Source organism: Fusarium pseudograminearum, chromosome 4, assembly GCF_000303195.2.
Source record: "Fusarium pseudograminearum CS3096 chromosome 4, whole genome shotgun sequence".
In the NCBI taxonomy this organism is placed as follows: domain Eukaryota; kingdom Fungi; phylum Ascomycota; class Sordariomycetes; order Hypocreales; family Nectriaceae; genus Fusarium; species Fusarium pseudograminearum.
The window spans coordinates 3,642,004-3,667,130 of NC_031954.1; the positions used below are offsets into that span (position 1 = coordinate 3,642,004).

General features: G+C 49.5%; 12 protein-coding genes across 12 annotated transcripts, besides 2 other annotated features; 7 read left to right on the plus strand and 5 right to left on the minus strand.

Moving 5' to 3' along the window:
- Nucleotides 1-700: 700 nt before the first annotated feature.
- FPSE_09397 (uncharacterized protein) lies at nt 701-1,603 on the plus strand (the record flags this gene model as incomplete). Its single annotated transcript, XM_009262514.1, has 1 exon — nt 701-1,603. The coding sequence occupies one exon, from the start codon at nt 701-703 to the stop codon at nt 1,601-1,603; it is 903 nt and encodes a 300-aa protein (XP_009260789.1).
- A 414-nt stretch (nt 1,604-2,017) lies between these two features.
- On the minus strand, nt 2,018-3,440 carry FPSE_09398 (uncharacterized protein; the record flags this gene model as incomplete). Its single annotated transcript, XM_009262515.1, has 5 exons — nt 2,018-2,296; nt 2,356-2,591; nt 2,643-2,709; nt 2,761-3,257; nt 3,323-3,440. 5 exons carry the CDS (start codon nt 3,438-3,440, stop codon nt 2,018-2,020), a joined length of 1,197 nt encoding a protein of 398 aa, XP_009260790.1.
- Nucleotides 3,441-4,569: 1,129 nt separating this feature from the next.
- Nucleotides 4,570-6,194, plus strand: FPSE_09399 (uncharacterized protein; the record flags this gene model as incomplete). Its single annotated transcript, XM_009262516.1, has 4 exons — nt 4,570-4,873; nt 4,930-5,142; nt 5,192-5,564; nt 5,618-6,194. The coding sequence occupies 4 exons, from the start codon at nt 4,570-4,572 to the stop codon at nt 6,192-6,194; spliced, it is 1,467 nt and encodes a 488-aa protein (XP_009260791.1).
- A 213-nt stretch (nt 6,195-6,407) lies between these two features.
- Nucleotides 6,408-6,882, minus strand: FPSE_09400 (uncharacterized protein; the record flags this gene model as incomplete). Its single annotated transcript, XM_009262517.1, has 3 exons — nt 6,408-6,719; nt 6,780-6,824; nt 6,880-6,882. The coding sequence occupies 3 exons, from the start codon at nt 6,880-6,882 to the stop codon at nt 6,408-6,410; spliced, it is 360 nt and encodes a 119-aa protein (XP_009260792.1).
- Nucleotides 6,883-7,471: 589 nt separating this feature from the next.
- Nucleotides 7,472-8,452, plus strand: FPSE_09401 (uncharacterized protein; the record flags this gene model as incomplete). Its single annotated transcript, XM_009262518.1, has 4 exons — nt 7,472-7,796; nt 7,851-7,977; nt 8,037-8,188; nt 8,310-8,452. 4 exons carry the CDS (start codon nt 7,472-7,474, stop codon nt 8,450-8,452), a joined length of 747 nt encoding a protein of 248 aa, XP_009260793.1.
- Nucleotides 8,453-8,793: 341 nt separating this feature from the next.
- On the plus strand, nt 8,794-9,252 carry FPSE_09402 (uncharacterized protein; the record flags this gene model as incomplete). The annotated part of the gene is made up of 2 exons (XM_009262519.1): nt 8,794-8,979; nt 9,055-9,252. 2 exons carry the CDS (start codon nt 8,794-8,796, stop codon nt 9,250-9,252), a joined length of 384 nt encoding a protein of 127 aa, XP_009260794.1.
- A 364-nt stretch (nt 9,253-9,616) lies between these two features.
- Nucleotides 9,617-10,608, minus strand: FPSE_09403 (uncharacterized protein; the record flags this gene model as incomplete). Its single annotated transcript, XM_009262520.1, has 4 exons — nt 9,617-9,753; nt 9,805-10,065; nt 10,120-10,451; nt 10,514-10,608. 4 exons carry the CDS (start codon nt 10,606-10,608, stop codon nt 9,617-9,619), a joined length of 825 nt encoding a protein of 274 aa, XP_009260795.1.
- A 301-nt stretch (nt 10,609-10,909) lies between these two features.
- Nucleotides 10,910-11,618, plus strand: FPSE_09404 (uncharacterized protein; the record flags this gene model as incomplete). Its single annotated transcript, XM_009262521.1, has 2 exons — nt 10,910-11,122; nt 11,190-11,618. 2 exons carry the CDS (start codon nt 10,910-10,912, stop codon nt 11,616-11,618), a joined length of 642 nt encoding a protein of 213 aa, XP_009260796.1.
- Nucleotides 11,619-11,892: 274 nt separating this feature from the next.
- FPSE_09405 (uncharacterized protein) lies at nt 11,893-12,457 on the minus strand (the record flags this gene model as incomplete). The annotated part of the gene is made up of 2 exons (XM_009262522.1): nt 11,893-12,055; nt 12,156-12,457. The coding sequence occupies 2 exons, from the start codon at nt 12,455-12,457 to the stop codon at nt 11,893-11,895; spliced, it is 465 nt and encodes a 154-aa protein (XP_009260797.1).
- Nucleotides 12,458-13,058: 601 nt separating this feature from the next.
- Nucleotides 13,059-14,409, plus strand: FPSE_09406 (uncharacterized protein; the record flags this gene model as incomplete). The annotated part of the gene is made up of 2 exons (XM_009262523.1): nt 13,059-13,263; nt 13,322-14,409. 2 exons carry the CDS (start codon nt 13,059-13,061, stop codon nt 14,407-14,409), a joined length of 1,293 nt encoding a protein of 430 aa, XP_009260798.1.
- Nucleotides 14,410-15,745: 1,336 nt separating this feature from the next.
- On the plus strand, nt 15,746-19,670 carry FPSE_09407 (uncharacterized protein; the record flags this gene model as incomplete). Its single annotated transcript, XM_009262524.1, has 3 exons — nt 15,746-16,426; nt 16,499-19,505; nt 19,567-19,670. The coding sequence occupies 3 exons, from the start codon at nt 15,746-15,748 to the stop codon at nt 19,668-19,670; spliced, it is 3,792 nt and encodes a 1,263-aa protein (XP_009260799.1).
- Nucleotides 19,671-20,497: 827 nt separating this feature from the next.
- FPSE_09408 (uncharacterized protein) lies at nt 20,498-21,238 on the minus strand (the record flags this gene model as incomplete). Its single annotated transcript, XM_009262525.1, has 2 exons — nt 20,498-21,115; nt 21,218-21,238. 2 exons carry the CDS (start codon nt 21,236-21,238, stop codon nt 20,498-20,500), a joined length of 639 nt encoding a protein of 212 aa, XP_009260800.1.
- Nucleotides 21,239-22,432: 1,194 nt separating this feature from the next.
- Nucleotides 22,433-22,454: a microsatellite.
- Nucleotides 22,455-22,920: 466 nt separating this feature from the next.
- Nucleotides 22,921-22,940: a microsatellite.
- The last annotated feature ends 2,187 nt before the right edge of the window (nt 22,941-25,127 follow it).

Genomic DNA, 25,127 nt, shown 5'->3' on the forward strand with positions numbered 1-25,127 from the left:
TTTTTTAACGTTGCAGATCATGATCTACACATCTGGACAACGTTTCAACAAACATCTTCAGATTTGGATCACCAGTGTACAAAAAGCCCCTGTAACGTTAGCGCTGTGCGATCCAACATGGTAAAGACAAAAGAGCCATTTATTTCCGGTACCCTCGGTGAAAGACAAGACAGACGAGTTTCCCTTGAGGGATAGCGCCCTTTGTTGGCGCCCTCTCCCTCTTTGAGAGTCAATAATTGGCCATCTTTCTTTCAATGCTTAGCTTTGGGGACCTGCGTCCTCCACTCTCGACGTCTGCCATGGCGCTAGAGAGTCAACTTGTGTAAGTGGTTTCTTCAAACAGTCTTTCAGATGGAGAACTTAATCTCTTCCCACCAAAAAGGGACCGAGCTGAAGGAGCGTGATGGGGTCGTTGGTTTCGGAACAGGGCGTCTATTGTATTCAATCTTGAGGGTTGTGCATCGGTAGCGGTGGTGGTAGTCCTGTAAAACTCCCTTTTAAAGGAGCCTGTATCCCCTCAAGGGCGATATCAGTTCGTTTTGGCTTTTGTTGTTGTGCAAACGAGTCGTTCATTCTTTATTACTATATAGAGAGCCTCCAGTTCACTCCTTTACTGTTGGATATCTCATCATCATCAGCATTCACTTGTTCATCTATTCACTTCTACTTTATACTTTACTTTCCATCTACCATATCCACCATGCCTTCACTCAACACTATCATCACTGCCATCGTGGCTGGTCTCGCCATTGGAGCTCAAGCTGGTCCTTGCAGACCTCATCGTCCTTTAAGCTCCATGATCCAGTCTCAAGCAACTTCTACTGCATATGCTCAGCCCACCGTCGAGACTTCTGCTGCATACTCCGATGCTGCAAGCAAGTCCGAGACCGAAGCTTCTCTTTCTACCACCGCATATGCCCAACCTACCACCGAGACTTCTGCCGCATACTCCGATGTTGTGAGCGAGTCTGCGACCGTGGCTTCTCTTTCAACCACTACCCAGGTTACCAGTTCTGAAAAGACCGAGACCACTACAAGTGGTCACCCTACTGAAGAGTCTACGTCTACCGTTTCTGATTCTCTTAACACTGACACCACCATCGATTCTGCCACGGCTGTTCAGGAGACCACATCTTCTCTTCCTTCTACCACGCAAGAGGCTATTTCAACTTTCCACACCACTACTTCGGTTCCCTCAACTACCTCGCAAGCTGAGGATGTTCCTTCAACCACTTCTGCAGAGCCACAGACTACTGTCGCTCCCACAACCACCTCCTCCGAGCCTGCCACCACCACATCTCAAGCTTCAACCACAGCATCCGAGGTTTCCACTTCCAGCTGTGCAAACAAGTCCAGTCTCACCTGCGGCAAGACAGGCTTTTTCACCAACGCTGATAACATGCTCCTTGATACTATTTACGACCACGATTTCGAAGCATGCAAGGCTAGTTGTGAAGCGAATGAGGAGTGCAAGGCCATTGGTATTACTACAAGTGACCAGTGCGAGCTCTACAAGACCAGTGTCTCTGCTCTGGGATTCGAGGCTCGGGACTCATGGTACTTTTCCGTCTACGATGCTTGTTGCTTTGAGGATGAGCAATAAACATATCACCTCTTAGTGGGTAGGTATATAGAGTAACTAGGTACATACTAGCGGACATAAACGCGGTAAACTCTGTCGTGGAACGACGATACGTCGAGAGGGGGTCTAAGAAGACATTAATTTATAATTCCATAACTGTATTTCAATATATATTACAATCTAGTTTCTAAATCAAGTCGTTGAAACAACGCTTTGCAACCATATATGTTTAGGTAGTTAGTAGGTATTCAAGCTTGTCAAGAAGTCGCCTTCATCGATCTAGTATCATTCGGACCTTAGATATTTGAGTGGTTTTGGCAGCTTCATGACAGAATCATAAGGTCCTAGCTTTTACCTAACCCTTAGATATTATTCCTAATTAATCATAATCATTTCCCATTTTAGTTTATCTTTAGTCTATGTTCTCGTAAATCCTTAGGCGGTTGGGTTAGCTGGGGACTGCTCCTGAACGTCCTTGATGGTAAGGTCCTCGGCCTTCTTTGTCACTTCAGCCGCATCACCACCCTTGCCACCCTTGCCACCAGGGAATCGTGTTCCCAGGTTCTTGACCTTCTTCTCCTTCTTCACGGGTGGGGGGTAGGCCTTCAAAGTAACCTCTTGCCACTCCTTGGAGGCTTGGTAATCGGCCTGAATGGGGTTCATCAGGGCAAGGATGCCTTCTGTCACTGCAGCCTTCAGGGTTTGGGGTGTCAACTTGAAGCAGAGTGTTAGCAAAACTCAATTCGCAGTCCTCAGACTAGGAAAAAACATACCACATCGTTTCGGTAATCCTCGTGGACCTTATTGATGTCACTGTAGACGAGTGGCTCGGCATCCCGTCTCTCGACCTTGAACTCACGGGTTCCTGTTCTCAAGCCGGAGGCAGGTAGCAGGACATACTCTACGAGCGCCAGAACACCGTTGCCTTCAACCTCCTTGGGAACACACTCGGCCTTGCGGATCTTCTTGGTCACAGCCTCAGGGGAGTCCAGAAGATCAATCTTGCTGTCTGAAATAAATTGTCAGCGCATGCCGCAATAGATGCTTAGGATGCACGTACTCTCGTCACTGGAGCTCATCTTGTTACCGTTAAGGCCAGCAACCATGGGGTTCATGAGATGGGCACGCTAAATTGCAAATTAGTAACATACCATGGTCGCAAGATATCGAGGACGCACCTTTCGGTATCCGAGCTTGGGCAGCCACTCGGTAGCAGCAGTGAAGAGCTTCCTCTGATCAACACCACCGAATTGAACGTCGCAGTCGAGGTACTGTTCATCCAACACTTGCAGAAGAGGGTACATGAGGCCACTCAAAGGCGCATTGCCGGTTTGCTTGACAACCTCAGCACCAGCCTTCTTGGCATCGTGCTCCGACACGACTGAAGAAAGTCTGTACAGGTCCATGACATAGTCGGAGGTCTTTTGGTAAGAGCTGCCAAGGACGAAGCGCAGCTGCTCGGTAGAAACTCCGCAGGACTTGAGCATGGACTCGACTACAAACTTGTAGTACTCGGCGCGCTTCTCGACGAGCTCGATGGGGGCCTTTAGGTTGTCGAGGAAGCCATGGATATCGGCGAGGAGGACGGTGACTTCGCAGCCGGCAGCAAGGTACTGCGCAATCTTGACAGCGGGGACGAGGTAACCACAGTGAGGTCGACCGGTGGTTGCAGTGCCTTGGGTACCAATGTTAGCAGTCTGGCTTCGTTGGCGCCGGCGCGCAAGGGAGGATTGAACATACCCCAGTAGATCTTGGGGTTGCGGCCCTCGGCGAGGATGCCCTCGATGATCTCGGGGTTGAGAACCTCGGCGAGGTTCTCCTTAATGAGGCCGAGTCTCTCCTCGTTTGAAAGAGCCATTGCGATTGTTTTTGGGTGGTTTAGGGAAAAAAAGAAGTTGTCTGAGGATGAATCATATGGATGCCCCGCGCTAGCTACCTTATTATTCTGCCCCTCGGTGGATAAACCCTTACCTGATTGGGATGCTTCAGTGAAGGGTCGGAATGCTGGTAGGGAGAGTGGTCTTTTATGTTCGTTTTGAGACAGCATGGGCTTACATTCAATACATCGATATTCCGAATCGCAAGGGCTTATAGAGTCACCAGTATTGTTTTGTGGCTGAATTATCGGACCCGAGTTGGTCATCGGCAAATATACATACGAAGTTGGATTCATTTCCTCTATTTTCAGGTGCAACGATGTTGGTTATGATTCTATATGGCTAGAGGAATACCTGATCAAAAGAGACCTGGAACTTCATAAGCTTAGTATAATTAGTCTTGTTCGTTTCCTAAAGCCACCTAAATAGTCTTTCTAGGTCGATGGAAGTCAAAGAATTGGGCATAGGTACAGTCGCGTTTCTGTCGTGTTAGTGCCCCTCCAAAAAGTTGTACTGACAGATCATCAGAGCCTGACTCCCCGCCGGAAAGAAGCATGCATTTTTTCCGAAGACCGGCGCTCAGTGAAAACGGTCTTGTTGTCCAAAACGGTATGACAGAACGGTGGTCCAGATGCGGACTGCACAATGTTTGTGCATCATGACTAGAAGACCCCTGTCCATCTCATGGGGCGGTGGCGCTGTACCTGGGCTAGCGCAGGCTCGACCTTAACAGACATCTCCAAGCAGGGAAGTTATCAAAGTAACGCTGAGCGTGTGAGGCCATCCCGTATCACCCGGCAGATGCGAATTAACGTGATAGATATAATGTCAATTAATTGATCCACGTAGTTTCTCTGGCTTCAACGGCCGTAAGTTCAATCCATCTCTAAATACTTTCTTGGAAACTGCAAGTTAAACTTTAACTGAAGCATACCATATTTGTCAGCCCGAGGTTCCAGGGCGTCAACCTCTCGTCTCATCCCATCCCTGTCATGTCGCTATCTCTACTTCATTCAACATACCTGTTTCCCTAGGAAGCCAACACTACCAGCTCACCTTTCTCATCAGTCTTGTTCATCGCATAATTCTGTTTCATTTGTCATATTCACAATGGGGCGGCAGGAACCTCTCCTATCATACAACACCACTCGGCCTTCGAGGTCCAGGGGCTCAAACCGATCAGTCAAGGGAGGACTACTCTCTCAGCTTCACAACAATTCGTATCATGAGCCCCCCTCGACACCGAAATTGACACCTCGAAGAGCCATTTTGGCTATCTTTCTTGCCCTTCTGGGTCTCAGCTTGTTGCATCGGCCGGTTAGCAATCGCTACAATGGCGTTCCTCGCTATGGCAATGGTCTCCGATCGCCTGAAGAGCGAGCACGTCATATTCTCACAACCACTCCGTTGATAGGTACGACTATCTCTCACTTGGCTGCGATCAACTTTGTACTAACAAGATACGCTTAGATGGCCATGTCGATTTCCCAATAGTGTTGCGTTTCGCCTATGGCAATCAGATTTATGATGAGAACTTTACTCAGCCTTTTGAGCAAGGTGGACTTTTTGGACATGTAGATTTACATCGCCTTCGTAAAGGCCAAAGTGGCGGTGCATTCTGGAGTCTCTTCGCTCCTTGCCCGTCGAATGACTCTGACTTCTCTGATGGAAACTATGCCTCCAGTGAGTCTTTTCTTTGCTAGCAATGGAAACTTTCCTAACCAAACCATAGGCGTTCAGTTCACGTTGGATCAGATCGATGTCATGACTAGGCTGCAGGCAGCCTATCCCAGCCATTTCTCCGAAAAGGTCGACAGCTCCAACGCCTTTGAGGCTTTCAAGAAGGGTCAGCTGATCTCGCCATTCGGCATTGAGGGACTGCACCAGATTGGCAACAAAGCAGCCAACCTTCGCAAGTTCTATGAGCTTGGTGTTCGCTATGCTACCTTGACTCATAACTGCCACAACAAGTTCGCTGATGCCGCCGTTTTGGAAAACCCAACTCGCAAGGCTGAGCCTCTATGGGGAGGCGTTAGTCCTCTGGGTCGCAAGCTCGTTCACGAGATGAACCGCATGGGCATGATTGTTGATCTGTCACATGTCAGGTATGTTGCAAGTATCTCATATATACAAATATATCTCTAACGCATATAAATAGCGAGGATACTATGCTGGATGTCCTCGGTGGTGGAAAGGATTGGAGTGGTTCCGAAGCCCCCATCATCTTCTCTCACAGCTCGGCCTATAGCGTCTGTCCTCATCCTCGAAATGTCAAGGACAATGTCCTGCAGCTCGTCAAGGAGCGTAACTCTATTGTCATGGTCAACATCGCCCCTGACTTCATTTCTTGCGTTGATACTGGAACGGAGAATGGTATTCCTGAGTTCTACCCTCAGAATTCTACTCTTGCACACGCAGCTCAGCATATCCTCTACATTGGTAACCTCATTGGATATGATCACGTAGGCATTGGGACCGACTTTGATGGCATTCCATCAGTGCCTAAGGGTCTTGAAGATGTTACCAAGTACCCTGATTTGATTACAGAGTTGCTTCGACAGGGTGTCAGTAATGTTGACGCAGCCAAGGTTGTTGGCGGTAACCTGCTACGAGTATGGAAAGACGTAGACACTGTTGCAGCTCGGCTACAGGCCAAGGGAAAGCTGCCGCTGGAAGATGATCTGCCCAAGATGAAATTCGAAGAGGCGAGAGAGGCTTCTTTGGAGGACGCGTAAAGTTCATAGTACCGCGCTTAATAACACGGTGATCCAGAGTTCGTTTTCATCTGATCGTACACTGTATATACAAGTCTTGTACAACAAGGAGATAGCCAGACTTTCTTATTCTCCTTGGGATATAGCATTTCCATATGCCAGTCTATTGTGGTTTTGACATCCAGGCCAGTTCTCAGGCCCAAAGCCAGATAGCCCATTCTTGCAATAATTCGTTTAACCTCGTCGCTCGACCCTGTTGAGCCTGTTGGCAGATGCCGTCTGCGTCCTTGTTCGCTGACCACGTACTGGCAGACCCATTGCGTGACGTCTACCACGGTATGATCCCATATCCTTTAGTCGTCGAATGTTCTCTTGCACCAATCGCCTAGCATCCGTTTCGATCGTCATTTGTGATAACTCGGCTGTGATGGAAGTGACAGTTCTGGGAGCGAGAGATCCGACCTTGGCGAGCTTGTGAATCGAGTATTTCGCCATGATTCGGGCAGATGTCGTGGGTCCAAGAGCGTAGAAAGACTCAAGGGCTTTCTATCGGAGGGATCGTGTAAGGATATGAAGAGCATTCGGTGGTGATTGTTAAGGACTTACCTTGACGAGCTTCTGCTCGCCGAAGTTGACGCCAAGAAGGAAGACCTATGCGCTGTTAATGACATTTGATTTAGAAAAGAAAGGACTTGCGCAAACGTACCATGGTGACGGATTATCGTGGGTATCACAATCGCATGCCTCGATCTCGAATTCCAAGCGGACCTGACATGCGATTGGAAAAAGATGGGCAATTCGGTAAAACTCGGGTTAATCTCTCTTGGGGAGGTACAAGACGGAGAGAGTCCACTGAGAAGCTCGAGTGGATGGGAGTGGGGTCAATTGGCGAGGTGAGTTATGCGACAAAGGACGTCGGACATAAAAGATAGCACACATTTTGATCATGAAGTAATTGTAGACATCTTATCATTTCCTGTCACTGCATCCATCAACAAAGAGCAGGGCACCAATGAATGAACTTGCTTCAGCGGTGGCTTTAGCCGCCGAAACGTGCTGGAACGCTGGGTGAGCTCTCCACTCCCAGTCCGGCCGTGGCGGGGGGTGATTATCTGCACGCAGTTTAGGTAGGTCCCCCAATCCATACTGGATTGCGCGGGCCAGTCCAGCTACCCCCCGGCCCCTGTCAGCGGTCTGTGGTATAAGTGTCCCCTCCTCCGAGCTTCGTCTTCCCAACCTTTCTTTGCTCCTGCTCTGTATTCTTTGCACCATCATCAATTGGCAGAGAAACAACAATCATGTTCAACCTTCGTCGCCTTTTCGCGTCGGCCCTGTTCCTTGGGCTCGGCCTCCTCTTCCTCGCCCAGACGGCCGAGGCTGCCAAGGGTCCCAAGATCACCCACAAGGTCTACTTCGACATCACTCAGGGCGACCAGCCTCTCGGCCGCGTCGTCATGGGTCTCTATGGCAAGACTGTCCCTGAGACTACTGAGAACTTCCGCGCCCTTGCTACTGGTGAGAAGGGCTTCGGTTACGAGGGCTCTGCCTTCCACCGTGTCATCAAGAACTTTATGATCCAGGGTGGTGACTTCACCAAGGGTGATGGCACTGGTGGCAAGTCCAGTATGCGATGGCTTCATCTCGACCCAATAGGTCAATGGCTAACAAAAACTTCAGTCTACGGCGACCGCTTCAAGGACGAGAACTTCAAGCTCAAGCACACCAAGAAGGGTCTTCTCTCCATGGCTAACGCTGGTCGTGACACCAACGGCTCCCAGTTCTTCATCACCACCGTCGTCACCTCGTAAGCGAAACCCATCCCCAGCGCATCAATTGTTATACAATGCTAACAAAAACCCCCAGTTGGCTCGATGGCAAGCACGTTGTCTTCGGCGAGGTCCTTGAGGGCTACGAGTTTATCGAGAAGATCGAGAACAGCAAGACTGGAGCGGCGGACCGACCCGTCGAGGCTGTCAAGATCGCCAAGAGCGGCGAGCTTGATGTCCCCCCTGAAGGTATTCACGTTGAGCTCTAAAGAGGCAACATCCGTTTTGCACTTGTCCAGTCCGCTCTCGCCACCATTGATAAACTTCCAAAAAGGCGGAATTTGCTGATGCGTAGCCTCTGTCCCGTTAGGCCTTGTCGGCACATCTGAATTCGCTGCCGAAGAGGTTGCCTCCGCTGGCTGGTCTCCTATGCAGAAGGCTGGCCTCTTTGTCATCTTTGCTGGTGTCCTCTTTGTTGGTCTCCGCAGCGCCCGACAGCACTCTCGATTCTAAACGACTCGAGACCCGGTACTACCTACATAAAGAACAAGACAAGACAATGCAATACCTTACAATCCAGACTCAAATACTGTTTGATAATTCCAATCTCGCCATGTCTTTCAATGTGACGAACCAACTCCAATTAGTAAACTCTAGCATTCTCGTAGCAATGTATAACTGGACCACCACTACAGGACCCCTGTCACGTGGGGCTGGTGGCTCACCACCAAGAGTCTCCCCCGCCAAAGAAGAAAAAAAAGTTGTGTAAGTTCAAGACAACGACAAAAAAGGCTTCTGATATCTTATACGGCTCTTCCCCATTTACACGATACTACCTCTTATAAGACGATAAAATGAAGGTCCTTAGTCTTAACTTCCTCACCTGCGCCGCCAAGGCTTGCAAGTCCTCCAAGGACTCATATCCTCTTCACCCCAAGGACGCAGAACTCGTCCAGGACGATATTGAGCTGAACCCTGACATGATCATCAACGTGCTGCCCCGTCTGGACTGGGAGGCTCTTCGCACGACAGCTTCCGAGGTGAGTTTTCAGCTTTGACCCGGATGAAACTTGATTTGCGTTTTGAAACACATTCCTGACATTTTTATGTTACAGCTGGGTTTCCCTCAACTCCCTGAGCAGGCTCCTACCGCAGTTGAGCTCAAGGGTGATGACAAGACTCTCAAGGATCTTCACCATCTCCTCCTTGAGACGCAAATGTCTGAGGGAAAGCTCGTTTGTGGAAGCTGTGGGCATGAGTATGCCGTCAAGGAGGGCATCGCCAACTTCCTTCTGCCCAGCCACTTGGTATAGAGACGAACAAGGTTTACTCTGAAAAAGTCTTTAGATGCAAAAATCTTATGAGGATGCATAACAACTAGTAAAGGAATCTAGTGTTCATGACTGGAGGTGTCACGACGGAGTTTGGCGTTGAATCTTTATTACAGCTTCGAATCGCATCTAGAAAAGCACTCAATAAACTTGGATCGAGACCCATAAAATTAGGTCCTCGTCCCTATGATCTGTCTGCAATTGATGCTCGCAACGTTGTATGCCGATACTATTCCTCCCATCAAGTCACACCAAAGAAACCCGAACTCCATAATCCGATATACAAGCATCATCCCGCATGGAATATTGATACATGAACAGCGCTCATTGATCATGTACAAGTGATTTACTGCTTCTTCTGGGCAGCAGGTCCCATGTCCTTCTCAAAGGAGCCGTAGGAGACCTCGAGACTAGCCAGAGCCCGAAGACCGACACCAAGGATGGAGAACAAAACAATAGCAGTGATAATGGCCATAAAGATACCTTGGGAACGTTAGTACAGCATACGAGGCTGGTGGAGAAATGGGTGCTTACCAGGAGTGAAGAACTGGTACTTCTCAAACAAGCCACGGGTGTCACGGGTAGTGTTGCCAGCCTTTGAGCCTTCTGAAACGTCGCGCTTCAGGTCCATGTGCAGAGGCTCGATAAATTCGGACTCGTAGATTGTCTTCTCGGAGCCAGAGACCTTCTTCGATGCAGAGGCAGCCTTGGCCTTGGTCGAGGGTGTACCGACGAACATGACAGTGTATGAATCCTTCATCCACTGCTCGTTTGAAATCCACTTCTCGGTAGCTTCTACAACATTGTCAATAATCGAATCTTATGCGGCAAGCTTGTTAGGAGACCAACCTTTGTCGTCTCCCGCCTTAATAAGGGTGAAATGAGGCTCGACCTTCTTCGCCTGCTCATAACACGCCGTTTGAATATAATCTTGAATAGCATCCGCATCGATGGATTCACCAACAACCTCAGAGACAATGAACTTGCCCTGGATTTCCTTGCGCGCAATGGCCTGGTGAAGGTTGGAGTTGGCGTTCGTTCGTCGAATGTCGGCAGCGTTGGCGCCCTCCTGAGCAATCAGGACGTAGTTATCGGTCGGACATGAAGTCAAAAGGTCCTTGACTTGCTCAAGAGCCTGAGATCGCGTCTGGATTTGGTTGTTGCTGGTCGCATCGGAGAACCTGTTATCGTCATCGTTCAGCAGGGAGCTCGAAGTATAGGACACGGGGGGCGCGCGTCATACTTGGAGGTAGAGAACATGACAAGAGGCCATGAATCGGAGAAAGCAGCAGCTGAAACACTGAGCGCAAGAGCGCTGGCTAGAATTTGGAGACGCATCACGGATGGTATTTGCTGGATATTGGGCGTTGAGTCTGCCTGTCGATACCAGCTTGTGATGATAATGGTAGCATCAAGAGAGCTTATGCAGTAACAACTGCCTTACGTAATCGCTCTGATAGACGCAAAGACCCGCTTGGTGCACACCTCGGTGAGCCTCCGCTGTGGGGCGACCCTTGGAAACTTTCGCGACGGTGGATTTTCTGTATGCTTTGGAAAGATGCCAACCGACAAAATAGATTACTCGTTGTAAAATCCAAACTACAATTGCATTTCGGACATCTCGTCTGCACACGCAACCATGTTCGCCAAGCCGAGACCCAAGAAGAATATTCTTCCTATACAGCACAAGAAGCGGAAGGCGACATCTGGAGTTGAAGAAGTCAATTTCGACTTCGATGCGCGAGAGGAATACCTGACAGGCTTTCATAAGCGCAAGCAGCAACGCATCAAGAATGCGCAGGAGGAGAATGCAAAGAGGGCTCGTCAGGAAAAGCTTGACATGCGAAAGCAGGTGCGTCACGATACCATACGAATTAATCGGTTTCAAGATTCAAATTATGCTAACATGTATTGTCTAGATTCGAGAAGAACGAAAGCGCGACGTTGAAGAGCACGTACAGACCGTAAACAGATTGCTACGAGAGTCGGAAGCCGCCGGTGCCGTCGAGCAAGAATCGGATGAAGAAGACGAAGAATGGGGTGGTATTGCTGATCAACCTGAGCTTGACATCGTCGATCACGAAGAAGAGTACATCGACGAGGACCGTTATACAACAGTCAAAGTCGAATCCGTTTCGGTAACAAGGGATGGGTTCGAGAAACCGCAGATCGACAGCGAAGACAAGAGTCAAGATAAGAAAGAAGAAGAAAACAAGGATGATACGAAAGAAAAAGCACGACGGGAACCCAAAAAGAAGAAGAAGAAGTTCCGATACGATTCCAAGTTCGATAGGCAGCTCACAGAAAGGAAACTGAGGGCCAAAAAGGCAGCAAGAAGGTCGGGCTAAATTTGTTGAGAACCGATGGATTTGGACAACAGAGAGGGATGCAAACAGGCGCACCATTTACAAAAGATACCCTTTAGAAATGAGAAAGGCCAGCTTCAATCAGCTAGTAGAAAAGTAACATGATATACGGAAACTGCTTCATTCGCTCATCTGGCCAACACTCAAAGATCCCTTCAACCAAAGCATCATGCAACTGGACGAGTATACTGATGGCTGAGGGACATGCTAATAAACATCCTGCATCCGGCGCAAGTGTATAAAGGTCGGGGTTCGATTAGATGTTGCCAATCTCGGCCTGGAGCTCCTCCAACTCCTTCTGAAGAGAAGTGTACTTCTGCGACATCTCCTCGTACTTAGTCTCCCACTGGTCACGCTCGCTCTCAAGAGCTTGCACCTTGCGCTCGAAGTGTCCAGCCTTGACATCGGTCTGTCGGAGCCTGTAAAATCGATTTGTTAGCCAATATACCATTTATTGTGCGGAAATTTGATGGTTGCCAAAATGGCGGTAAAGGGTCTCGCTAAGGGGGTTGAGCGTACTTCTCGTTGGCCTCACGAAGAGTCTTGTCGGCATCCTCAGCCTCCTCCTCGAGGAGCTGCAGCCTTCGCTGAAGGGTCTCGTTCTGAGTTCCGTGCTGCTGTCCCTCGTCGGCGGCCTTCTTGAAGTCCTTGACGGTGTTCTCGAGCTTCTCGACCTCACCCTCGAGGAGGTTGTTCTTGTGCTGCAGGGAGGTGATCTCTTGCTCCTTGGACAGGTTCTCCTGCTCGAGGACCTTGACCTTGGTCTGAAGCTCCTCGACCTTGCCAGCGGCCTCGTCGGCCTCCAGACGAAGCTGGTTCATTTTCTATCCACCATCACCACGTTAGCATGGGTCGACGATAAGTCTACCCCTCCACAACGGTCCCTTCCTTTTGGGGTTGCATGGCGGGGTAGGTGCCATAAGAGCTGTTTAGTGACTGACCTCCTTGATGCGATCCATTTTGATGAGCGACGAAAGATTACGTTTGGTTGTAGAAAAAAGCGGAAGGGAAACTGGCGATGGGACAAAGGTCGTGTTGTTCGGATGTAAGATGAGGCGGTTAAGTACCTATCAAGAAAGGGGAGGAGTGATGTTCCTCCACAATTGAACTACGGTGGAGGTCACCGTCGTGTCCAGCCTCATTGGCTTGTGGCGGTCGCTCGTGTGTGGCGCTCAAAGCTCACATGCCGGCACTTTCCAGGGGAAAGCAGCCAAAAAGGTGGCTGTTGCCCCGCCAGCCAGCACAGGCCGACCAAAACATCCTGGCCTTTGACGTCCAGGTAGATGAGCCGAGAGCCTTTTCATCTTGCACGCGTAATTACCTCTTTGATTAAATCAAATTCTAATGACGAGATCAGCATCTGCCTAATTCTACTCCAAGACGACGATATTCTGAATTCTTGATTCGCTTATTGCAGCCATCATGTTGGCGGCGCATCGTGACCAAGAGAACCTAGTTCTGAGCCAGCAGGTTCCAACGAAGCAGGGACATAATTCACGATTTCCAAAGACGCCTTCTCGATTTCCTCAACGTGATGAGAACGCTCCAGCCGCCTTTACGGGCAAAGACGGGGTGAAGACTATCAACAAAGGCAATGGAACTCGACAGGCCATGATCACTCCTATGGGTATTGATGACGTCTCCGGAAACAAGGAGCAGTAGGCTAATACAATTTTGCGTCACAGGAACCCGTAGTCGAGCTCCTCTGGGCAATAAAACCACCAATGCCAAAGCTAAGAATGGGCAGTTGGGTGGTGTTAAGAACCTTGTTAAGGACATCGAGCAGACGCAACTCAAGCCAACCGCACAGAAACCCAAGCAACGACCAGTCGATCTTGCACCTCTCGAAATTCGACTGAAAGAAGAGCAAAAGACTATCGAACCACAAGAGGAGGAGCCTGAATATGCTCCACCAAAGCCAAAGGATCTCCCCTATGAATCAGATTGCTTTCCGAAAGATATGTTGACTCTGGACGGATTGAAGAAGGGCAACCTGCTCAAGGGATACTACCAACACTTTTATAACCCAGTCGACGATGAGGGTATCTCTCGACAGGATCGAGAATTCGCGGAGACGATGAAGAAGGTGGCAGCCAGGGCTGAGGAGAAGAACAAACGAGAGACAGACGCCTTAACTTTCAACATCAACGACTTATCAGACGACGAAGAACAGGTGAAGAAGCCTGCGTCCAAAACTAGTCTTCTAGACGCTTCTGAGCGCAAGACCAACGGTATCCGTACCAAGCAACCTTCCAGCCTGGCTTCCAGACGTGCTGCCTCTGCTTTGTCGATTCACTCAGATACTAGTAGCAACAGCAAGGGCCCTACAATGGCGCGGCCAACGGGTATTCGAAAGCCTCTTACTTCCTCATATCAGGGCAGAAATCCTGCTGGTCGGAATATCGTTCCTGCAAAGAGATCACACGCTGAAAGCGCTACTGGCGAGGCTGCGTCACGAACCACTATTGGCTACAATCGTGGCCGATCAGCATCATCTCTGATCAGCGCTCGACGTTGTGGAACTGACGTCCGTGGGGGAACACAACGTCTAGTCAAGCCTTCGGGTACGGTGAGCCCTACCCAGTCAGATCTCACTATTACGCCAGCACGTTTCAGTCAGGCCGTCCAGAAGGACCAAGAGATCAAGCCTCTACCTCAATTCATGTCAATTTTTGACGAGGATGGTGATGATGATGACCTTCCCCCACTGAGCCAGCCACTCCACATATCCGATGATGAGGATGAGGAGTTTGAGCTCAAATTCGACTTTTGAGCCTCGTGTATTGTATTGTTAATAACAGTTGGCGTTCGGGAATACTCATCGAAATGGATTTCGAGTCGATGAGACGGAGTTTGAAGAATTGGTACAGAGTCACAGAGGCTATGATATTAAGACTGCATGCCTGCCAATCGGATATTTTTAATTATCGAGTACTAGCTGCATCCACCACATCTCGTAGATGAAAAAGATTTCTTTGTAAAGACCTATCATCTGAAGTTTAATTGTTCAGGTGAACTCGGGCAGAGCGACGGTTTAATCCCTTCTTTGCATGCCATGCACTACAGGTTAGGAGCATGCCAAAAATATTCACAAACAAAGATACCCTGTTCTAGACATTCGTTGTATCCAAGGGAAGAAATTAAAGAGAGAGGTGGTACTAATTTTGTCCCTTTCCATTTAAAGGTGTCAAATATCCTGTCTTTGTTGTCTCGTGACAACTGCGAGTTTTGAACAAAGCCTTACTTTCATGCACAATGACATCGTCAGGTTTGCCGAGTGAGGCACTGTACAGGTGAGTGGTTCCGAAGAAAGGAACAAGACATGCACCACGCATGTTTTTAAATAGAATAACATGCCTGTTGGACACGAGGGTATTTGCAGGCAAAGAGATGAACAAACCTCGAGCATATATTGTCACCCGAACGGATTGGATTGGATGGTGGTTATACTGTCACTGTCAGTCAGTACCTCTTGAGTGGGACGCGTTAATTGGCAACCAACGATACCCCGTCAACCGTGTATTTACACCAAACACCACTGCCAATCACAGCACTATTTATCCTCCAAGCCACCTAAAGTGTGGCTCGTCGCTTCTCTCATTTTGACATGGCCTTACCGCTAAAAGTTAACGCTATTCATCCCTGAACCAAAAGTCAAAGCAAACTGGACTGGACGCCAGATCAATCGTCAACTTCCTTGGGTCGTCAGCCATTTTTTCCCTTCTCCCACCAATTCCCCCCCCTTCATTACATTCCAGCATTTGGAGATTGCTATCACTTATCGCCTCCACCTTCGTCGCGCGCATCAAATACTTTGGTCAAGGCTACCAGTCTGACCGTCGACGATCCTTTTTCTACTCCTTTCCTGCGCCCAGAGTTGGTGAATGACGCCCCTCTGCCACATCCAACTTCACATTCGCTCTGTCGCGTGAGTGAAGCCTGTTTCAATACCTCAATTCCGCCCACACAGCCGCTACCTCAATCCACGCAATCCGCCTGGAATCGCCGCTAGGTCAGGATTTTCACTGATCGGTGTATTTTCGACGGTTCAACGCAAGTATATCATGGTTGGAGCACGGGGGAGGAAGTAGGAAGAGCGCATCGTCACGATGACTCGCCCGCCAGGCGCGAGCTTCGCGGAGTTCTTCCCCACTGCTCCCAAGGTAAAAGCTCAGGCTCAGACTCGCGCAGACCAGGTTAGGGATCGCGATCGCTCTAAAACAGCATCGACACCAGCCACTATCAACGGCACCATCGACTCCACAACAGGTACAGCTGTGCTAGAAGCCGACGCGAATATCAGCCTTAACGGCATTGTTTCAGCGTCGGATACTATGCCAACACAACCTGACGACACCGAATCCCCATTCACAGATATCCCCAACACCGTCGACTCGGCCAGCTCATATAGCAGCGCGGCTTCATCGATATTCAGCACATCCACCCGCCACGGTGCCGCGGCGACTACAGCTTCGTCCCGTCTTCCCACTTCGAGCCTCACTCCAAGCGCCTTCAAAGAATCTCCCAACTCGGCTCCAGCCGCCGCAAAGCCAGATATGTCTACGTATCAGACCTCCGATCGGGCCACGAGACAGTCCTCTCGAAACTCACTGGCCACTGGCCCGAATGTCTCGATATCAAACGGACTTCCCTCCAATGAGCGCATTCCGGCTCGAGATCCTTTGCCCTCCGTCAAGGGCCTCAGATGCACCTATGATCCGCTCCTCGATCGAGTACACAATAAGAGCGTCAGCAAAAGCGCCAAACCAATATATAAAGAGTTCGGTCGAGTACGTATAACTATAACATCCCTCCCCAGGGGGGGCGTCATCTGTGGTGAACATGGCTAATGAATTGATTAGGAAGATGACGCCCCCCCTCCTAAAGACCCCCGACTGGCCAGGTCGGATGGTCGCCTCGGTTATATCAACACCGACTACTACCTACCCAAATCACGGCTACGAACAGCGCCTGAGAACATCAAGCCCTATCCCTACGATCCCAAGACCTCCATTGGCCCTGGCCCACCCACACAGATTGTCGTGACAAGATACAATCCGCTCATTCCCTTCAGCAAGGTGACGGCTATCTTTGCTAGTTTCGGCGAGATAGCAGAAAGCAGCAATAAGATGCACCCGGAGACAGGTAGCTATCTTGGATTTGCGACAATTCGATATCGAGATTCTAAGCGACCCGATCGTCCGCCTGTCTCTGGTATTGATGCAGCTCGCCGTGCGGTGCGAGCCCGTGGAATCAAGGTCGATGCAGACATCGTTCGTGTAGAGTACGATGCCGAAGGTCGTAGGAGCCGGCGAATGTTGGAAGAACACCTTAAGAGAGAGAAGGAAAAGTTTGAGAAAATCGAACAGGAACGACTCGCTCTTGCAGCCAAAGCACCACCGACCGGCCCAAAATCTGGAACAGCTCCTGCCTTCACGAGACCTCCCCCAACGGCCCCGAAAGGTCCATCGGCCCAGCGACAATCTATACCAACTAGTGCACCACAAATACCTTTGCTTGGCACGCAAGTCCAAGGGCTCAACCTAGAACCGTCGAATCTCGCACAAAAGCTCACGGACGATCCATATATTTACGTTACAGGCGACAGTGTCCCAGTCTTACCCAGTATCCTTCCCCACATGAAGAAACGACTTAAGAGTTACGGCTTCGAGGAGATCCGTGTCGACAAGTCGGGTTATTTTATTGTCTTCCGCAATTCGTTTACTGGCAGCTCGGAAGCTGAGCGATGTTTCCGCGCTGTTAACCACACCGAATTCTTCAACTATGATATGACCATGCAGCTTTGCTTACCTCGTCCTCGTCGAGAGGATGGCTCCGGTCGTCGGCGATCTAGTGCGAGCCTCGACCGACATACACACGCCGAACCACGGTATCGTGACGAAAAGGATAGAAGACGCCGAGAGGAAGAAGCGGATCTTGAAGAGGAGAAAAAGCAGAGGGCTAAGAACTTTGACCCTGTGATCGAGGCGGTAGAAGTTGTTCGACGTGAGATGATGGAACATCTTATACGGCATATCCGCACCAAGGTCGCAGCGCCTGCTCTCTCGGACTTCCTGGACCCCGCCAACCATGCTGCCAAGCGACGAAAGCTGAACATTGAGCATCCCGACGACTTGCAAGAGATACCCAGCATCGAGGACGGCAATGACAGCTCTCGTGTGGGAACACCCAACTCTCGTGCTGACCCAATTGAGCGCCGAACTGGTCGTCTCGAACCAAAGGCTCTTCCAAGAATTCGCAAGACCAAGGTCAAGGGCCAGGCACAAAAGAGTGCCTTTGTTGATCCGTTTGCTAGAAAGCGTCCACCTGTTGCCCGAAACGCCTTCCGCTCTCTCCATCACCGCCTGAGAAGCCTTGACAGCGATGCTGAATCCGACGACGACACGGATACCCGTGCACTATTAGCTCGAGAGACAGAAGAGGCCGATTCTCGCCCACGTAGCCGAATGAGCACCGATGATGAGGCTTCCAAGGATGATTTCGTACCCTGGGAACAAGGCGAGGATGACTCGATGACCGAGGCCAGTTTCGCCATAGCAGACACAGCAAGCACTAGAAAACGAAAGTTAGTCGCTTCACTTGAATCGGTCTTTAAGCGCCAGAAGAAATCGGATGAGGAACTATTTGGCGTCAACCTTGAAACACTTGATTCGGAATTCAAGGGGCGCGAAGACTCTGTCGACATCATTCCCGAGCCAGAAACGGGCGACGACGTGGAAAGTAGAGTTTCCCGTTCTGAGACCCCGGCCTCGGCCATTAGCAAGCCTCTAAAGAAGAGGCCTGGGAAGGGAAAAAAGACGAAGAAAGCGTCATTTGAAGAGCCCGAGGCCTCGAAAATTCAACCAGGGACAGAGATACAGCCCGGCGATGAAGCCACAGAACCTTCCAAGGTTAAGCAAGAGAAGGCGGAGAAAACGTCTATGGAAGAACTAATCCCGGAGAAGTTTGACGAGAAGCTCTTTGCTACCGAGCCCTTGACACCTGCCCTTGAGTTACCGGACGGCGCTAAGCCCGACTTACCAACATTCCAGGGCTTGACAGTCAGTGTCCAAGATATACCTGATCTGACCAGACTTGCCAGGAGGTTTAATACTAAGGACATCGGGAATGCGGAGTTGTGGTTGTGGACACGCAACCGCATCAGGGAGCTCAACTCTGCAAGACGCACGCTGGACTCTCCTGTTACTATTGGAGGATATTACGTGCCCAATCCTACTGGCTGTGCCCGTACGGAAGGTGTCAAGAAGATTCTCAACTCGGAAAAGTCGAAGTACCTCCCTCACCATATCAAGGTGCAGAAGGCAAGACAAGAACGGGAGGCCCGCAACAAGTTGGGCAGAGACGCCGCTGCAGAAGCCGCGGATGCCGCCAGAATCGCTGCCGAGAAACTGGTCGCCAAGGGAAACTCACGAGCGAATCGCGCTACCAACCGTCGCTACGTTGCTGACCTCAACGATCAGAAGAAGACTCTCGGTCAGGACTCTGATGTCTTCAAATTCAACCAGCTCAAGAAGCGAAAGAAGCCCGTCAAGTTTGCTCGTTCGGCTATTCATAACTGGGGTCTATACGCCATGGAGAACATTGCAAAGGACGACATGATTATCGAGTATGTCGGTGAGCAAGTTCGACAGCAGATCTCCGAAATCCGCGAGAACCGATATCTCAAAAGTGGCATTGGAAGCAGCTATTTGTTCCGCATTGACGACAACACTGTCATCGACGCAACCAAGAAGGGTGGCATTGCGCGATTCATCAACCACAGTTGTATGCCCAACTGTACTGCCAAGATCATCAAAGTTGAGGGAAGCAAGCGCATTGTCATCTACGCGTTGCGCGATATTGCCCTGAGTACGTTACCCTCCCCTGCCTTGACCTTGATTCAAGTACACACCGCTAACCAATATCACAGACGAAGAGCTGACGTATGATTATAAATTCGAGCGTGAAATCGGCAGTACTGACCGCATTCCTTGTCTCTGCGGCACTGCGGCCTGCAAGGGCTTCCTCAACTGATACTATTATAATACAACAATTTTCCTTTATATCTCTCCTGCCTCTTCTTTTCGACTCGAGCATCACCTTCGTACTACTACCACCGTCTTTGGGCATAGTAAGCATTTGTTTCGTAAGAGGAGTGGAAAGAAAATGGGTTGGGAACGGTCATCATATTTCTCATCAAGGCGTTGGGGAAAGAAAAGAGGATGTGTTATTTGCGGCCCAGGAGATCTATTTGGTCAACCCAGAGAAGACTTGGGGATGAAGACGCCCGAGTAGGAAGAGAGAGAGAGTGTATCCTGGGCGAGACTCATTAGGCGGTCTCGTTTGATTTATGAAGCGGCTGAAAAAGGTGACTGGACTTTTTCTTTCTTTTTCACTGCATGGAAATCAAGGAGAAGGCGTGGGCATTTTAGCTTCGAAGGGGCGCTCAACCGGCCAGTGCTATAGGTCCTTTTGCATCTTCTGCCTCAAGATCAGTCAGGTCGAGGACCACCTGACAGATGCTCTCTGTATATATTGAAGGAACCTCACACGGATAGACGGTATAGTTAGGAACTTGATGGCGACACCGGCGTAAGGAATAAAATCTGACAGCAAATGTCGGAAGATTGGTATAAGTGTCCAAACTACCAAGTGAAAGGCAACGCTACGCTGAAGGTCCAAGTATAAGTGCTGGTTCCCTGTCTTTCTCCCCTAGATCCAACTACTCATCCCTCTCATCTATTTTCAGGATATAGTCCACATGTTATTACACCAACTGATATTTGAACCTCGCTTTATGTGTAAATTTTTTGCCATCTTCCACCAACACAGCATATCCATTTCCGTTCGAAGTCGCTGTACTAATCGCGTTCCTTCTTGATCCTCACAAAACGTTCATTGGGGTCGTCCGGAGCTCTCGGCCCAAGCATCCAATCTTGCATAGCTAGCCACTCGCTCCAATTCGATTCGGCAGCTTGTATCTCGTCTTCAGTAACGTTTTGCAGCGGTCTAAGGAATGGGACTGTCTGTCCATCTTCCATGTCATACTGGGTCTTGACTCTCAACCAAGTGTCACTCTTTGCAGCAAACAAGTAATTCCTGCGCTCACTCTCATGTATGCGCCCGATACCTTGTATCCAGTCGTCGCCAAAGAAACCGTGAAGAACTGCGGGCGTATCAAACCCGGTGACTATCAGACGGCGAATGTAAGGAATTAGAGTGATTGAAGAAGCTGCAGGGGCACTCAAGTGGAGGTGACTGGACCCAGATGCTCGAGAGGATGACGAAGAAGGTGAAGGGCCATTACGTGTGGGTGTTACGGGTAGTGGATTGCCCTTCTGAAAAGGGAGGTGGATGTTCACGCAAGCAGCTACAGTTTGAACTGCAGGGCTATACTGAGCATGGTCGATAAAGTATCGAAGGCAGGACAAAAACTTGGGGTGCCATTCGAATATATCGAACTGTTCTTGTTGAAATGGCTGTACTTATATGTTAGTCCAATACTAAACGAGTTTGGCAGGGTTCACAAGCAAGGTCCAGGCCAAGAGGCCACCAAGCGGGGTTGATGAGTAAAGACGTACGCTTTGAAATTGAAAAGACATGGCAGTTGCTCGATATGTGGTCTGAGTCAATGTATCCGCTGTGCTGCAGATGTCCAAGACTGAGGTCGTTCAGTAAGCTCGTATCAGAGGTGGCTGCGAAAGAGATGCGGTAAAAGGAGAGAACGAGTGACTCCCGTAACCCGGCTGCCTCAACCTGGCATAAGTACCTAGGTACTAAGTAGGTATGGTATGTTGTCGAGCCCCAGTTTCCAGCCCTGATAGGAACTGGAACTCAGGTCAGGAAAGGGTAAGTCGGATGGCGGGTACCTTAGCTCACTTGGTACCAGACCGTTGAGTTGAAACAGCCGCGGCCGGTGACGAGAGGAGCGAGCGTCAAGTTGTGTATAAGCCGGGCCTGGAAGCTACCAGAGATAGTTCCAGCGATACAATGGGGCCAGTACTATAGTGTAGATGGAGAGTAAACAATGGGTTGGAACTCTGAGGCTAGTGATTGGTTGAGACAGGCAACCGGCTCGAAGTTGAGTGGGTGGTAGATGGAGCCTGGTGTAAGTCAAGCTGTGAAACGGTTGTGGAAGTACCGGAGGACGAGACAGATAAGCACTGTAGTGTAATACGTCAGGACAAACGTAGTTGTAGATCCAAAGTATATAGTCAGAACAAGCTAGGCATAGATCGGATCCTGACTCGAGAGGATAGCCTTTAGGTAGTCAACAGCGATGTGAGCATCAACGACTGTCTTGCGAATGATAGGTGGTGTGTTTGGTATAATTTTGTGGCTCGGCGGAACGAGGCGCTGAAAGTCGAGAGGTTGGAATAAGATATTGGAAGTAGAGCAAGTAAGAGACAGAACCAGAAGAGCAGAACACAAAACCAGACGATAAACAGACAGTCGGGTTGGGCTAGGTGTTGATATCAATGAAACTATAAGTACGGTGCGGACACAAAAAGTGCTGTAAGAGGTCAAGTAAGAGGTATGAGGTATGGATGAGCTGGGGTTTAAGCAGGTATCATATATTGGGAGAGGAAGGCAAAAACACGATGCCTGCAATATGTCAAGGCAAGGAAAGAAAGGTGTCTAGGGCGTGTTGATTTGCTTGAAAGAAGCAATAAAGGGGAAGGAAGTCATGGGTCAAAGTCAAGGCTGAGGCGAAAATGGAAGTTGTCAGTTGGGAATTCAGAGGCAGGTACTAAGCTACCTCCTAGAGGTAGGTAGGTAGTGGGTATAGGTAGAAGGAGGTGAGGTGAGGTGAGGTGAAGAAAGGAAGGCGGTACCTTTCATTTGTTGCTCCTCTATGTTTCCATGAACACGAACTCAATTTAAAGTCTGTACCCAGTAGTACCTTCCCTACCTACGGGCATGCCTGCTGCCTCCCCTCCACTGCCCTGGTATGTACCTACCCCAATATCCATATCCGCCTGAAGTGATGTTTTTGTGCAAAAAATGGATACCATTTATCTTCTTCCTCTTCCTCTTCCTCCTTCTTGTCCAATTTGTCTGCGCCCAGCCAAGCCGAAACACAACTCCCCAGGGTGTGTAGAATTGGAGCTGACAAGTGATAGTGGTAAGCGAGGACCCTAGAGCGTACCCCTGTCATTGTCTCAACTCTCCTACCTAGGTGCCCTGCACAGTACCGACAAACAAGACCTTATTTCTTGGGTTCTTCAACAACAACATCCAGACAATGGAGGGTATTCCAAACATCCGTCATCCATTCATTCATTCGCCTCGCCTCGCCTCGCCGACTCGAGAGTGGCACCCGTGCCGTGCCGTACCGTGCAATACCGTATACCGGTATTCAAAATCCAATTCATTGTCCTCAAAACCGCCGATTCGATACCCTTCCTCTGGAGCAGACCCACGTCCGGTCGAGTCTACAGTACTGGACTAGAGTGTCTTAGTCTACAGTAGTTACGGCACTACTGTAGTTAGTATCTATCTATGTAAATGTACGGCTACTACTCTGTACCAGCCCACAAACTCGTCCTCGTCTCTTCCAACAGCACAAACCACAGTCCAAAATTCAGAATATACGGTTGATAGCACAAAGTGCAACCATCTATCCCCTTCTGACCATTATGGCAAGAGAACCTACGAAGCCACATATCTAATTCAGTCTACAATTAGAAACTACCCACCAGGAGTCAGCCTCGCCCTGTCTGTCACACGCGACACCTACATGCGTTCTAGGAACCCATCAAAGCACTCGTCATGCATGCAGTAGTACCGCATCGTATGCATATTTTGGTCTCGGCTGCCGCAGACTTCACCCAGGTCCCAGGTTCTCACATCCCGGTCGATCGTCTCCCGTGCTCGGGAGACTTGCGCCCATTCATGATAGCGCACCCTTGGACGGCCTGTATTCTGCCAACTGCGTGTCATCAAAAAGGGCAATCTTTGCTCTCTTCGACTTAGCCAGATTTGACGGCGTTGCCGTTCGGTGCGCTTGAACATCAATGTTGCCCAGTCGGGCCATTAATCCGTGTTGTTCAGCCTCTGTCAACTGCGCTAAAGAAGCAACAGAGACTGCATTCATAACCCACAGCAGCCGAGGGTTGCTGTGACCTCGTGGCTAACATTTGAGTAATACCTACACTGTAACGACCAGCCTTTCTATTGTGGCTCAACAGTTAGTTCTCTTCCTCAAAGTATATGGTTGGGTGCGAGTCTACCAAATTCCAAGACATTCAACGGGTACTCGGAAAGAAACATGTTCGTTTTATTAGTCTTCCCCTCTCAAGCTGAGATGCGCGCGACAGGGGTACATTCTTGATTCCGACAATGCGGTTGATCAATTCTCATATTTTAATATCTTTCTAGATTGACGTGAACCCATCAACCATGTTCTAGGATCTTGAGCCCCTAGAGCACTCCACCTTTCTGTACCAGTTGGCTCAACGGGAAGGTTTTGATGGCTTGGCCGGCTCGCGCCGTTCTTCAACAATGACATTGACTTTGTATTCGTTCCTAGAGGCGAAACTAAACATGACGATATAACATTCAGCCATACAGTAAGGTATCTGTCCATTGAAAACCCCGTACTCCCCGGATGACGGCACATATAATTCAAGGGAGTTTCTTGTTGGCCATGACTCGTAACGAGATTGATACCAAACCAGCTGAAAAAACAATCTACCGGCAACTTGCACAGCCATCGAATTCAAGGATCATCGTGATGTTAGACACAATGGCAGGCCCACATGATTTCAACGAGAAACACTCGGTGGGCCCAGTTCAGCTCCTCTAGCCATGCAAGGTAGTAGTCATGGTTTGTTGCCAGGCTTCAGACCTCCACTGGCATTGGCGGATTATATGGCAGTTAACTTGATTTATGAATTCGAAAGGCGCCAGGTCCAAGAGCTGCAAGGCCAATTAGACTAGTCTTGACATGTAGTAGCCATGGTTCAACCCATCGAAATACGATTATCGCCTGCCCGTTGATCGAATACAATCTTGCGACGTCTTGGCTCCTGGGCGGCCTGCCACAAGGAGATATCTCAAACGTAAAGCAGCTTGAGCCCGAGAAAAGAAAATACGGGCGATAGGCTGCCCGAGGTTATTGGTTAGTAACGACGCTCATTAATGTCTGTGCGGAAAGTTGAAGATGGGATCTACATGCAACCATCTGGTAGTTCAATTATTACCACCCCTTCGGATTTTGACAACAAGAGCATCTCCATCAGCGCTCTTTTCAGCTCTATCGGATCTTGGTTCGCAAAAGCAACGACAACCTTGTCACGACCCACGGTCGCCGCGACAGTATATAAACCATGCTAGTCACAAGTACACAGTCGTAGTTACTATGTATCCCTTGTGTTGGTCGAACTCCTATCACATCGATATATTTACACTGTCCAGGCCGCGGACTTGTGATCCACACGATCTTCGCAGCGTTGTTGAATCCGCCCATGCCTTGCTTGCCTGAGCACA